Genomic DNA, 13,035 nt, shown 5'->3' with positions numbered 1-13,035 from the left:
CCTTCTGGCCTACAAATGAATTCTTAGATTTGTGAGGGGTAAATTCAGTGGCTGAGGGAGTTAGATTATTGCCTTGTAAAGCAGTGGGCCAAGTGTATTATTGCTCTTGAAATATATAGTTTGTTGATCTTCTTCTGTTTCTCTTTCACCTTCAAGGACTATGGGGTGGAATGGGGTGCCTGTGTTGCTTCTTAATAAAGCTTCCCTCTTCAGGAGGGTGTGTGAAGCTGAAGCCAAGATGTGCTCAGATGTTTGACATCTTAGTGGAATCATTGCAAATGATCTAAAAAGGTGTATTAAGGTTGACATGATTGCTACCCTGCAGTTTGACTCAATGAAAGAGCTTCACTTACCTTGTGATGTATACAACGATTTGGTTAACAGTGATGGGGATTGCCAGCATCTACCCTATTGTGACAAAATATTCACCAGAGAACTTTGGAAAAACTCACATTCAGTATTCTGACACTTAGATTAGGCTCAAATGGCAATAGATGGATGGGGAGGCAAAGTAAAAGTTATCTACCAAAGGTTTGTCTTGTGATCTTTTTCCATATTTGTGTGGATTTGCCAGAGCAACTCAATTTTCTTCCTCTTTAGCATTTCCTCAAATATGATGATTTCTTTCAGAAAGAATATTGTCGGTCTAGAATTAAAATATTGCTTACAGACTACTTTCTTCTTCTATATAATTTTTCTATAGAAGTTGTCTGGATGGTGTTTCTCTTCAGGTGACTTGCTCAACCTCTCCTGTAGTCTTTCTTTCTCCTGATTATTCATCATTTTTTCAGCTCTTGTTATTTAGTTGATTTTCTTGGAAGCTGCTCCTTCAAGTTGGATCTTACCTCTCCCATCTTGAGGCACATCAATATAATTTTCTGGAAGAAACAAAACACAAATGTTCCCATAATGTTTAATGAGCACACAACATGGAAGTATTTCCTGTAAAGAAAAACTTGTAGTTTTCTTAGTTGTGGATTTGATTTGGGGAGGCAGGAGAGAGGACAGAAAAGCATGAGAAAGAAATAAGAGGTCTCAGTAGGCCTCTACCTTCCCTCACTAGCTCTACATGGCCCAGTGTGAGATTGTGTGATATGGATGGTTGCACTCTCCTCTTTTTTTCTATATAGTCAGAGTGGGAGGCCAGCCTTTTTTCTCCCTGTTCATATTAAGCTGGTCCTGGTCCTGCAAAATATTAATCACGCATTAGGTGTGCAAGTTGCTTACTCCTACCTGTAACCTGGGAGAACATGAAGTGCTGCCTGGCTCCTGGTTTTGGGTGCACACCTGAGGTGTTGATGACGGGCCAGGCCCACCACCAGCTGAGCATCAACATGAGGGAACCCTGGTAGATCTTGTCAGGGAGGGAGATGGAATGCTTTCCTGCAGGTGATGGAGCCTTGGCTGCTGGAGATAGCAAGGCTGTATGCTACATGATAAAAATAAGATTTCACCCCAAATCCCTCTTTCGGTACATATGTCAGTGTACCCATTCCACCTTGTTGTATTGTCTACTACCTGTGAGATTAAAAGATCAATTATTTGCCTGGAAAGATGAAAGAGGAAATGCAAAGAACTGCTAAACTTTTCATTTCTACTGGCTGTAGTATACCGTGAAAGTACAAAGTGCAGAGGGCTTCCTTCTGTAACCATAAATTTACTTTGAAATAAATCTTATTTCCTTGGATTGTCTCACTGCTGTGTATATGAGTGTGCCTGTGACCATAAAGAAAATGTCTTTATCAAATGGCACAACATCTTCTTACCACACTCATTATCAAGTTATGCATCAGACCAAGCATCAGCCGCCTACTTCTATTCCTTTCACATGATGAGAAAATGCACGTCTATTTTCCACATATGTAAACGAATAAACTTTATATTCATGTGCTTTCCTCATGGAAGTGTTGTGAGTATTCATAGTTTTTTGCTTACAGTGCCTTCTGCACATAACCAATGCTTTAAATCTGCCCATCTTCACCTTGTGCAGTGTGCGCACGTGTAATTTGCTTTGTGATCTGTCCATATATGAACTATGGCAGCGTGCAGGTAAATTGGCTGAAAGCGCAACTAGGTAAAGTTTTGAGGTAGACCAAGGTTTGTCATCATAATAATAAATCAAAGCAATGCATCTGCTCAAGCAGGCAAGCACAATGGTACGAAGATAAGCTGTTGAAGGCATTGTTGCATATCCTAGTAGCAACAATACTTAATTAACTTCTCTTACCAGACAGAGTTCTTTGCTTATTGGGTGTTCCCAAGTCTATGTGCTGCATTATACATATTGCATTCTATTAATGTATAAAACATAAAGAAACATCTAGCTCAGACAGACGTTTATCTGTGGGAATCAGCTTGTCTGAGGTTATCTAGTGTTTACCCATCAAATCTATCCAGTATATGAACCTGAAGTCTCAGCTTCTGCGTCAGCATAACTCTTTTCAATTTGCAGCAATGAATCTGCTCAGAAGTGCAAGGTCAGGTAGGCAGTCCCCTGAGCTGTAACTGAACTGGAGTATCTTAATTCAGATTTAGGCATTTCTTGCAGTGCTGTTAGCCAAGGTGGACCTCTGAGTAGAAATACATAATTCACTCATAATTAAATCAGAGGATTTAAGCCTTCAAAACTCAACCAAATGAAACCTATGTCAAGGTTTGATTGCTTTCTAGTGAATAACCTAGCCAGCCTTATTCATGTTAGAAATACAAAAAAATTACTTTGCGTTGTTTTGTTCAGTCGCTATCCTTTTTCTAATGTTGGTAGAAAGGGATACTAACAAAACATTCAAACCTGCCTCTTGTGAGGTCTGTAGGCAGCAAAGTTTAAAACAAGTTTGTTTGCATCCAGAAGAGAGTATCCTGATACTTAGTTATAACTAATCTAAAAAATATCTGGGGAGAAACTGAAGAGTATGAGCACTTATCATGGCTTGGAGCCACCTACGTCCTTCACAGCATCTTCAGTTGTTTTGTTTCACTCTTCTGTAGAGTGCTACGTGTACCTTAGCTCAGATCAAATGCTTTACTCATCTACAATCTGCATAATTTAAATCATTAGACTGTTGGACAGGATGCAGTTTCTTTTATCTATTTTTTTTTTTAAGAGATGTTTAGAGATGGAGCAAGGAGAGCAGCCATTTGTGTGCTTCAGGACACATTGTCATTTTAAATACGACATTAGCCAGTTACTCTTTTCCCGTACCTGAGAGTCCCAGAATTGCTCCTGGCCAGATCGTTCTTCCAAGGTTAATGTAAAATCAAGAGTGTCACCAAGGTGGTGTAAAATGGGAGTTCCCACATCCAGAGACCACGGAAAAGTTTATGAATATTTGTATGCAGAACAGGAGATAAAATACCACTCATGCACGTAGCTTTGATTCTCTGCCAGTTCCCCTTCTGTGTATAAAGCTAAGGGAGAATGAGTGGGAGGATGTGAACAGCAGAGCCAGCAACACATAGACCACACTCAGCTCTGAAAGCCTCTTACATCGAGTATGAAATATTCACCCTGTGTTTTCCGAGCTCTCGGTTGAGCCTGGTGCTGAATGAATAGCTTCTGCCTGAAACTGAACCCTGACAGGGCAAATGCCAGGCTAAAAGGTCCTCTTCCTCTAGTGAGATATGAAAGGGAGGCTGTGATTGACTGATTGATGACTGGACCGGTAAAACTGAGTGCTTTAGATCATTTTTTTGAAAATCCTTGCGTTTTCCTAAGACAGATGAATGCAAATTCCCATGTGCAGTCATCCGGAGTATGATATCCCAGCCTCCCAACACAGCATGCTTGGCCACAGAAATCCCCTATTTGTCACTTCTGGTCACTTTTACTGCATTTTAACCTATTTATTGCTGAAGCGTGTGCTCTGAATCGGGCTCAGGTTGCTCGTGCTCACTAGCAAAGGTTACCAGCAGCATTTAGCACCCCAGGTTGCCATCGCTGCTCCACCTGACTGCTCATTGAACAACACCCAGTTGAGGTGCATTGATTTTTGTTGCCCAGCAAGGAAGTAGCTAACTAAAAGATAGCCTCCTCTTCCACAGCTATAACTTTGCACGGTGGCTTAGTTCCGCTGGAAAAAATGACATCCATTAATAATGAAGGAATGATTCAGAGCCTCTGGAGACAAGTTTTCTTCAGGAACTTTTGTAATTTTCTGACAAATGAAGTAAACAGTTGCCACATTCACCGTTCCAGGGCCTCTTGCTAAGTTAATGTTCACATAAAAGCGCCGTCAATCACCACAGCCCCTTCAGACCTGAGATAACAAAGCAAACAGTTTCTGCAAATGTCCAGATCTTGCTCTGGCATAAAATTGTATTACACTGATCTAAGCAGACCTGCAGTGATCTGAGCCTGCTGAGGTTTTGCTGCAATGCCTTCAAATCTGATCATGCTAGGAGTGGAAGAAAAGCTCTTACTGTCTCTGTTCATAGGAAGAGCTTGGGTACCAGGCTAACAAAACAGCTTTCTGTAATAAGAAGTCCTTGGCAGATGCATTGATTATCGCAGGCAATTGGAATGTCCTTCTTCCCCATAAATGGAAGAACAAGGGAGGACAAAGCACAATGCACTAGATTTTGAAAAAAACCTCACGAGATTGAAAGGAAAGGATATGATACATGAATTGCAGGACAAGCACCAAATGAAAAGCCATTCAGTTGTCTAAATATATTACAAACCAGAAAGAAATAGAACATAATCTAATCCCTCTGTCTGTAGAGTCTGCCAAAGAGCAGGGAAATGATTTTGAAAGTTTGGCTTCTGTATACTCATATGGCTATACCATACATAGCATATAACATTATATGCTAAATACATGCCGAAAAGCTGCTCTGGTTACCAAGTCTAATTCTTAAAAGTTATGAAATGCCAGAATGAATGCTACTGGTGAAATCCCAATTTGGCCCTCTTGTTTACGTGAAAGAAAGCAGAAAGTCTCAGACTTTTTTAGTGGGGCTTGTCATCTTTTTTCTGTAGGAGAAAATAAAAATAGCTAAAAGATTCAGGTTCTTCCAATGTAGGGGAAACTTCAACAGCAACTAAAATTTGCTTCAGTTTGGCTCAGTCCTGAAGAGGTCAAAAGTTGCAGTTTTTTAAAATGACTTACTTAACATTAAGCAGTGGCATTGGATGTTGCAATCTTGCCATACAGGGGTGGTGGTTTGACCCCTGTTTTCATCCTGAGGCTGAGTGACTTTTTATGGGGCTACATCACTTTTGATACAGCACAAATCCTCCTCTGCTCTAGTTGTGAAATATGTCACGACACTTGCATGTGGTCAGATGAGAGGACTGCCTTAAATGATGGCAAATCAATTTTGTCACAGCCATTATGTAAAATGACCACCGTCACTGGTAGCCATCACTAATGTTTCTAAAATAATAGCTGGCTAAGGAAAGATAGACATCCAGTGCTTAAGAGTTTAAATAAAACCCAAGCACTGGAATTTTTCAGCTTGAAAAACAGACCCTGAATTTTCAACTGACATAGTATTTCTACTGTAGCTGACAATTCTGCAAAAGGGGAGAGAAATGTCAAAATATGTTTGAAGGAAAATATGTCAGGAAGGTATTAGGGATTAAACAGGATAAATGTGCAATACATGTCAGATTCATCAGAGTTAAGCAATCCCTTACCTGAAGACCTAAGAAAAGACGGTGGAAGTACCTATGATGTGTTAAGAACAAAACCAGAAGCTTCTGGCCCAGTAGGTGTGCTCTTGGTGGTTGAGGGACACATAAATCAGGCCAATTGAGAGAATCTCTTTGATAAGTAGTCAGAAATGTCTGGAATGTTTCTATCCATCATTTGTTAAGAAACACTGCAGGACTTCATAAAAGTTCCATAAGCCCCAGGGAGGCACGGGATAGATGGGTTTGTTGAATTTTGATCATATTCCATGGGGATGTTTTGGAAAGGTTCTTATTTGAGGGCAAGTACCAACTCTATTAAGCTGGCAGCCCATAACTTACCTAGTGCAGGTGTGAAAGACAACTAGAAAGGTTATTACACACTCTGGATTAAGCACAGAACTGTGAAGCCCAAGTTGTGTGAGTGATCAAGTTGTGTGAGTGATGGACCTGGGGGGGTAGAACCAGAGTGCTAAGGAGATTAAGAAGTTGCCTGTTGGTTCAACAGAAGAATTTCTTAGCAGGGTTTCTCTGTCTTTCTGCTCTTTTGGAGGATATAACTACCCTATTGCTATCATAGCTTGTGAATTCCTATTCTTATTTAAGAGCAGCATGCAAAAGATAGATCGGTTGCAACAGTGAGTGGAAGAATATGCATTTAGCTGGTGTCTTCTGGAAAGACAAGGCCTGCTTACAAGTCTCCTGCCATGTTCCCTGAGCTGCGCTGGGAGATACTATGTACTTCAACACATACAAGGCTATCAGGAGAGAAAGCTTTTGCTGGTGTAAGTTAAGTTCATAGTAGTTCCATTGAAGCACCACAAAGCCTGCTTTCCGTGATTCATGCTCGTAAAGCCACGATCACACAAGAGATGCTGTCTGCTCATATTGTTGCTTTGCACGTGGGAAGAAACCATTTGGATTATATTCATTTCCTTTGGATTCTGTTTACAGCAATGTAAAGCTCGTGATGCAATGTGCTGGTATCAGTGCAATGGTGTGCTCGATGAGGAACAAGTCAGACACAAGGCATGAATAGGACCAGCTCAAAACCACAGGTGGAATAGGTCCTACCTACCAGCCACTAAAAATGGGGTTGTATGTCACCTGTCAGAGAGTTCTCCTCCCTTCTACCTGGGAAATATAGGTGGGAAGTAGGCATGTGTTTACTTCCATTATGTTTTCAGAGAAGAATTGCCTGTCCTAGAATTTTTTTTGTTGCAAAAGACCTTGAAGATCATCAAGCCCAACCGTCAACCTAACACTGCCAAGTCCACCTCTAAACCGTGTCCCTAAGAACCTCATATATGCATCTTTACCCCCAAGGTCTGTGTTATGGAAGCTAGTTATCACATAAAGGCTTCATATATTGCAAAAGGGAATGCTGCCAGCTCTCTTAGACATTGGTGCATTGTAGCAATGTATTCAATAATAATTATTGACAATGCTTGAGAAAGGGTTACTAGGAAAAGTCAAGTGCACAAATTAAGAAGCAGTGCAATTTTTATGAAAATTCCATTTTAATAATTTGCCATGAGTGTTGGTAAATCTGGTTTTTAGATTGCATGCTCCATTTCTTAAGAATCCCATCTCTTTTGGTCTGGATTAAGCTTGCGTAACTCTTGTATGGACTGGGGGATATAAAACAAACTGCACTTCTCATCACTGCTGAGAGCTGCTCACTGGCTTTAAGGGAGCTTTAGAAACTCTGGAAAGGTCTTGCATTCCTGGGGTCGTCTGGCTTGGGCACTTGTACAGGAGAAGAAGCTGCTATTGGATGGCAGGTACCTGCTGGCCAGGTCCTTCGTTGTGCTGCTGTCCTGTAGAGGAAAGGCTGGTGGGTCAGGGGAGGCTCAGGGCCACTCTCTGTACCAGAGGGACATAGAGCAACTTGAAGGATTTACACTCTGCTGCTGCTTATTTCCGAGGTAAACCTGAGCCCTGTACTAAGACCTGTTAATTAATAACAGCCAAGTCCCCCACTGGTGTGTAGTCACACATGAGATAAGGTTCCTTACACCAGTGGAGCGTCTTTGTCTCCATCTTTAAATTACTTTTAAATTATTTGATTCCATGACTTCTTTTTGCTAATATGGAGTTCAAAGATGGTTTTCAGAGGAATACTTTCTTTATAGGACATATCTGGGCTTCATACTGGTGGGTCAGAGAACATACTGGTAGCCAGAGAACAGGAAAACAAATTGCAACTGGTTAGAAATTGCCTGTCAGCTCCCCCCTGCAATGAAGGGGAGAGTCCTGCACCAGTGCTGGTTTTGGTGCAGTGCATGGTCTTGTTACCAATCATCTGGCTGCCTTTTTGCTAAGAGAAGCTTGGGATCTGCTAACATCCCAGGTCTGTCTCACAGATGGACGTGGGAGGAGACTTGGCACTTGGACTGAGCCTGGAGAGCTGCTGCAGGAAAGGACTTGCCTTCCCCACCTCCTCCACCAGAACTGCAGGTGTTAAAACAGCAGCGGGCTTAACTTTTGTTATTGTAATAATATGGCTGCCTGGCTAACAGACCCAAGCGAAGACAGAAAACAGGTTTCCTGCAGAGTCTCGGGAATATCTATAATTGTGCAAATTAAGTATGTTTTTTGTCCCATCAACTGGGTTGGGTGGGAGTGGAATGAAACCACACAGGATACAATTTTCTCTGTTTTTTACTAAAGGCCATATTTTACATTTCTCACTTATAAAGAGCAGTGATGTGAAACCAATAGGGTTGCTAACATAAATAAATATTACTTACTGTGAATAATGGTTTCTGAAGTAATTCTATGCTTCTGAAGGTCAAGTACTTTTCAGTTAGTAGCAATGTTTTTCATTTGATAGTTCCTGAAATGGTCGACACTCCTAAACACAACTCTGGACAGCAAAACCATCCAGTTCTGTTGGAGAATTTCTTGAGTGTTGTCGTTGTTTTGTTTGTTTGTTTTGTTTTGTTTTGTTTTGTTTTTTTAAGGAAATATGAAGCATTCAGAATCTCGATTATGACTGCTGAATAGAGGACCAGATGAAGGTTTGAGGACACAAATTGAAAGATGATCACTGTAAAGCTGCATGTGTCTTCCCTCACTGAAGCATTGCCGCCTGATTTTTAATGACCTGAAATGTCTTCTGTCTTGTCTTCAGGTTATTTCAAAAAAATATTCAAACACCCTAGGCCTTCCAAAGTATCTTAAAAGTGTGGATGGCCAATTACAAGCAAAACTGAAACTGAGTTGGACTTACTAATTTGCCAGACATCTATGAAACCTTTGAGTCACTTTCAGAGCACCTGAATCATATGTGTCACTTGAGGCTGAAACCCATTTGGCTGATCGTTGCCAAATTTTCCTGTAGGCTAATGTGTGTCAACCATTAAGTAACCAGTACACCTGAAGGCAAATTAATTCATATGGTTCACACGAAAAATACAAAACAGAACAAAACTGGTTTTGTTCTGTATACAGTTTGAACTGCCTTCAGCTCTTTTCAAGACCTCAATGAATCACTATGCCAAACTGAATAGGGGTATCATGTAATGAACTCAGACTTCTTGTTCCACTTGAGACTGTGCTCATTTTCACATATTTTCAGCTAACTGGAGTGACTAAATAGCTTGAATTGCATGCCCGTCATAGAGGAAGATGACTTGAGATACTTAGGCACAGAGAAACCAAGAGGAACTATTGCTATAGGCAAGACAGTACTTTTTTTTTGCCTGTTTCTTTTAAGATTTGGGGCAGGCATGTTGCTTTGGAAAGGCGATTATTGCTATGTGTAATTTAACTGCATAGATAGTGTAAGTGGGTTTCATCTCACCTAACTTAAGACATCAAAATGGTTAGATGCCTTAATTTTCAGTGGGGCACCTCAGGCTCCTTTATTGTTAACAGACAGCAACAGGCACCTCTGCAGAGCGACTCTCATTCTCCTGGGATAGCTGTCAAGTTGGGTGAGTGATGCTGTGGAGGCTCCCCTTGATCCTTACCGATTCCAAAAGAAACTGATGAGTGATCACTTCAGGTGCAGGTGCCTATAAGTCCCATGCCTAACTTAGGGAATGAGCAGTTCCACTGCCACCAAAAACTGAATTACAAAAACGTATAATGCTAGGATCAATTTCAGTTACCATCGTGTTCAGTCTTATACCGCCACATGCAAATATATAATCTTCTATGTAAATTTGTCTAATTCTAATTCTGCTATTTACAATCTGATACCACTAAGTGGAAGTTATTCTGTATTCTCCATGCTCTGGTCAGAAATCTTCCCTCGTGTTTATTCATGAACAGATTTTATTCATATGTTTAAAACCTGTAACATACTAAAAGGTTTTGATGGAAAAGCCAAGATCTGTAGGTATTTCCTCACATACAGCTACATCTGGAAAGAAAACCAGCTTCTTACCCTACACGTGCATATGCAGTCCCAAAGATTTTTTTCCTCCTCTCTCTCATGAACTTCCATTGGCTAAATGGCAGGAAAAGTGCATCCCAGAGGCTCGTGACTGAATCACCCTAAGAGATGCTGCATGCTGCTGTGCATGGGGTAATAGATGGGCACTCTTTGGAGCAGGGCTTGATACTTTATTATTTCATTTTTTTTCCCCTCCAGTGGAAGCTCTTGGTACTGCTGTAAAACCTCTGTGAAACACTGAGTATTTCTATATCAGTGGTAAGGACTGAATTATCTGAATGTCTCTGGTTTCAGTTCATTTCAGTTTCCCAAAAGTTGATGTTACAGACTTTCACAATCTGTTCTCACAAAGGCGCTTTGACATGCCTAAGATACTCAAGTATTCTTCACTTTTGCTGAGCTCTTACACAGCAGTGTCAACCCATATATCTAAAATTCAAGCGAGCACAATGAAAAGTACAAGAGGCTTTACAAGAGTGTGCCCTTCTATGTAAAATTCAGGTACATGATATGAGAGAAGGGCTTCCTTTCATGCTGGCTGGCAGTTTGAATTTAACAGATCCGTATTATTTGCAAGATACTGCTTTGCTATAAATTGATAGCCAGGTTTAAAAAGCAAGTAGCAAAACTTACCATGTGATGCATGATGTAGCTTGCTAGGATGCTGCCATTCCCTGCTTATGCAATCTGCTACTATACCCCAAAATTTTACTAGGGATACTTTAAAAACAATGACACCAAAACTTTGGCATAATGGTTGTGCCTCATTCAGAAAGAAAAGCAGTTATAGAGTGTATTCTTTTATTAAGTCTAATAACTTTTTTTTTTTTTTTTGGTAATTCATTTCCCATAGAGTGACCAATAATTTATTTATAAATTAAGGACATAATTTAAATGGATGTTTATGCAAGCTATACTCATTCTGAGTATCTTTACTCATGTGGATGGTCAATTCTAAATGTTATAACAGGTCTTTGTAACTTACAGCTGAGGTTAAATGAAGCTTTATTATACAGGATGATGTATGTGGTTTATACTTTGAAGTTAATTGAGCTGTACAAAAAAGGTAGTAAGTGAAGGAGAAATGTGGACATATGTAAGGAAGTATGTGGGTATCTATATAGTGGTATGAGTGCACATGCATGTGTTTATGTATCTTATCTATGTATCTATTATTTATCTGCCCATTATCTCTGTAGATAATGTCCCACATTTTATACACAACTGTAGCTTAGTTTTTTTGTAAAACTCAAAGCTAAACAGAATTAGTCCAACCTATGTCAGGTGAATATACTGCTCCTTTTATTATTTCTTTTTGCCTGGCGCTCTTTGCCACCCGGGTATCAGGAAAATTCAGTCTATTAGAATTGCTGCCCAGCATGTCCTGAAGTCCAAGCGAGGATAAAAACTAACACATTCTTGGAAACTGAACTTTGAAGCATGCTGAAGGAATGAAAGGGGTTAGCCAAACATTAGATTCGAGCATTTAGGTACCATTTGCAGAGCTTCAAGGTGGTGACTTCTTTCAAGGCCCGTGGAAGTCAATAAAACCAAAAGCCACTGAGATTTCAGAGGAATTAAGTTAGAAGCAGGAGAAGAATTTTTTCTAGATTCCCCTTGAAAGAAGCTGGCAAAGCTGGTTTCCAAAGCAGATCAGATTAATACATGGCTTGATCCCAACTGGATCATCTGCACTTCGTAATACCCCAGGCTCTTCATTCCCCTGGCAGCAGGGTGGGTGCTGCAGGGGTGAGGGGACAGAACAGTGGCCCTGTAGAGGGACGTGGCCAGTAACCGTGTCTGTATCCAACAACCACCCGGCAGCGAGGTTGGCTGTGAGCCCCGCTGGATGCTGGAAGAGCCCCCTCAGTCCCCACCCAGCCTCTGCATTTCTTTTGCCTTACTACGCTACTTCTCGTTATTGCTCCCGTTTCCATTTTTCTCTCTTGCACATAGAAAACTTTCTGTAATAACTGCTGCTTCCTCCAGCAGAGCTGAAACAAGATGTGTGCGCTGCTTCCCTCAGCCTTGCCAGCGGCTCAACTGGCTCCAGCTGCAGAAGGGTCTGTTTAGGAGGGAGGAGTCTACTTCAGCACTTGAATTTTGATCGCCAAACCTGTGGTTTAGCCCAGTCTTGTATATGTACTTCCAGTTAAATCAGCTTTTTTATTTACCTCTGCACAATACAGGAAATTATTTCATTTCTGGAAATAAAATGCATATTAATGACATATGGAAAAAATTGTGTTGCTTGAAATCGTTATTCCTTTAACCAGAGAGCTTTATTTTCTGCTTTCAATTCATAATATTAAAAGGGCTAGTCTTCTGAGTCAGAGCTCAAGAAAAAAATATGTAGTAATTACTGTGTTGAGAGCTAGATTTCAATTGTGTTTCCTGTAACTGTTCTTTCTGTGTATGATTTTTCTTTTCTAAACTGAATTTGTGTGGCTTTTCTAGCAGTAGGAAATCTAAAACTATTTCTTTTAAAATAGATGTCTGAAGATACTTCAAAAAGGAGCATAGAACAGCTTTTTAGCATTAACAAAATTATCATGGCAACAATTAAAAAGTTAAGAGTAAAGCTGTTGCAATTTAGTCTGGTTACTGTTTGGTTTCCTGTTGTAGATCCAGTATATGTTTCTTTGCACATAACCATCCAAACAATAAATGTTTTTTAACTTTGTTTATTTGTAGTTAGAAGTAGAAGGGTAACACCTGCAACACCATCACTGGAACCAGCACTATGTGCTGGAAAATACATTAGAAAGACAATTTTATTAAGAAATGTCTCTTTCCTTCCTGCCTTCCCCATGTAAAAAGCAATAGGAGGAGTTGAGGTGTGTTGAGATGTAGAAAGAGAAGAGGTCAACAACCCTGGACAATTTTAGCAGAATGGAAGAGGTAAGAAAACAATTTCTCTTTCATGGTTACCTCAGCTGTATTGTCGGATTTACAAAGAAACACGCTTTGACGCCAGTGGTGGGATTGTGACTGGGTT

General features: G+C 40.4%; 1 protein-coding gene across 1 annotated transcript in view; it reads right to left on the bottom strand.

Annotated features, from left to right (window-relative positions):
• Window positions 1-580: 580 nt before the first annotated feature.
• The window catches only part of SHISAL1 (shisa like 1), an 82,110-nt gene continuing 69,655 nt past the window's right edge, over window positions 581-13,035 (bottom strand). The window contains exon 5 of the mRNA XM_082066504.1: window positions 581-878. Within this exon, the coding sequence (XP_081922630.1) occupies window position 878 (1 nt within the window). The 3' untranslated portion in view covers window positions 581-877. The remainder of the gene's footprint in view (window positions 879-13,035) is intronic.

Source organism: Streptopelia decaocto, assembly GCF_964273445.1.
Source record: "Streptopelia decaocto genome assembly, chromosome: 1".
Lineage (NCBI taxonomy): Eukaryota > Metazoa > Chordata > Aves > Columbiformes > Columbidae > Streptopelia > Streptopelia decaocto.
The sequence above is the reverse complement of the archived record's forward strand: the minus strand, read 5'-3'. Positions and strand labels throughout refer to the sequence as shown.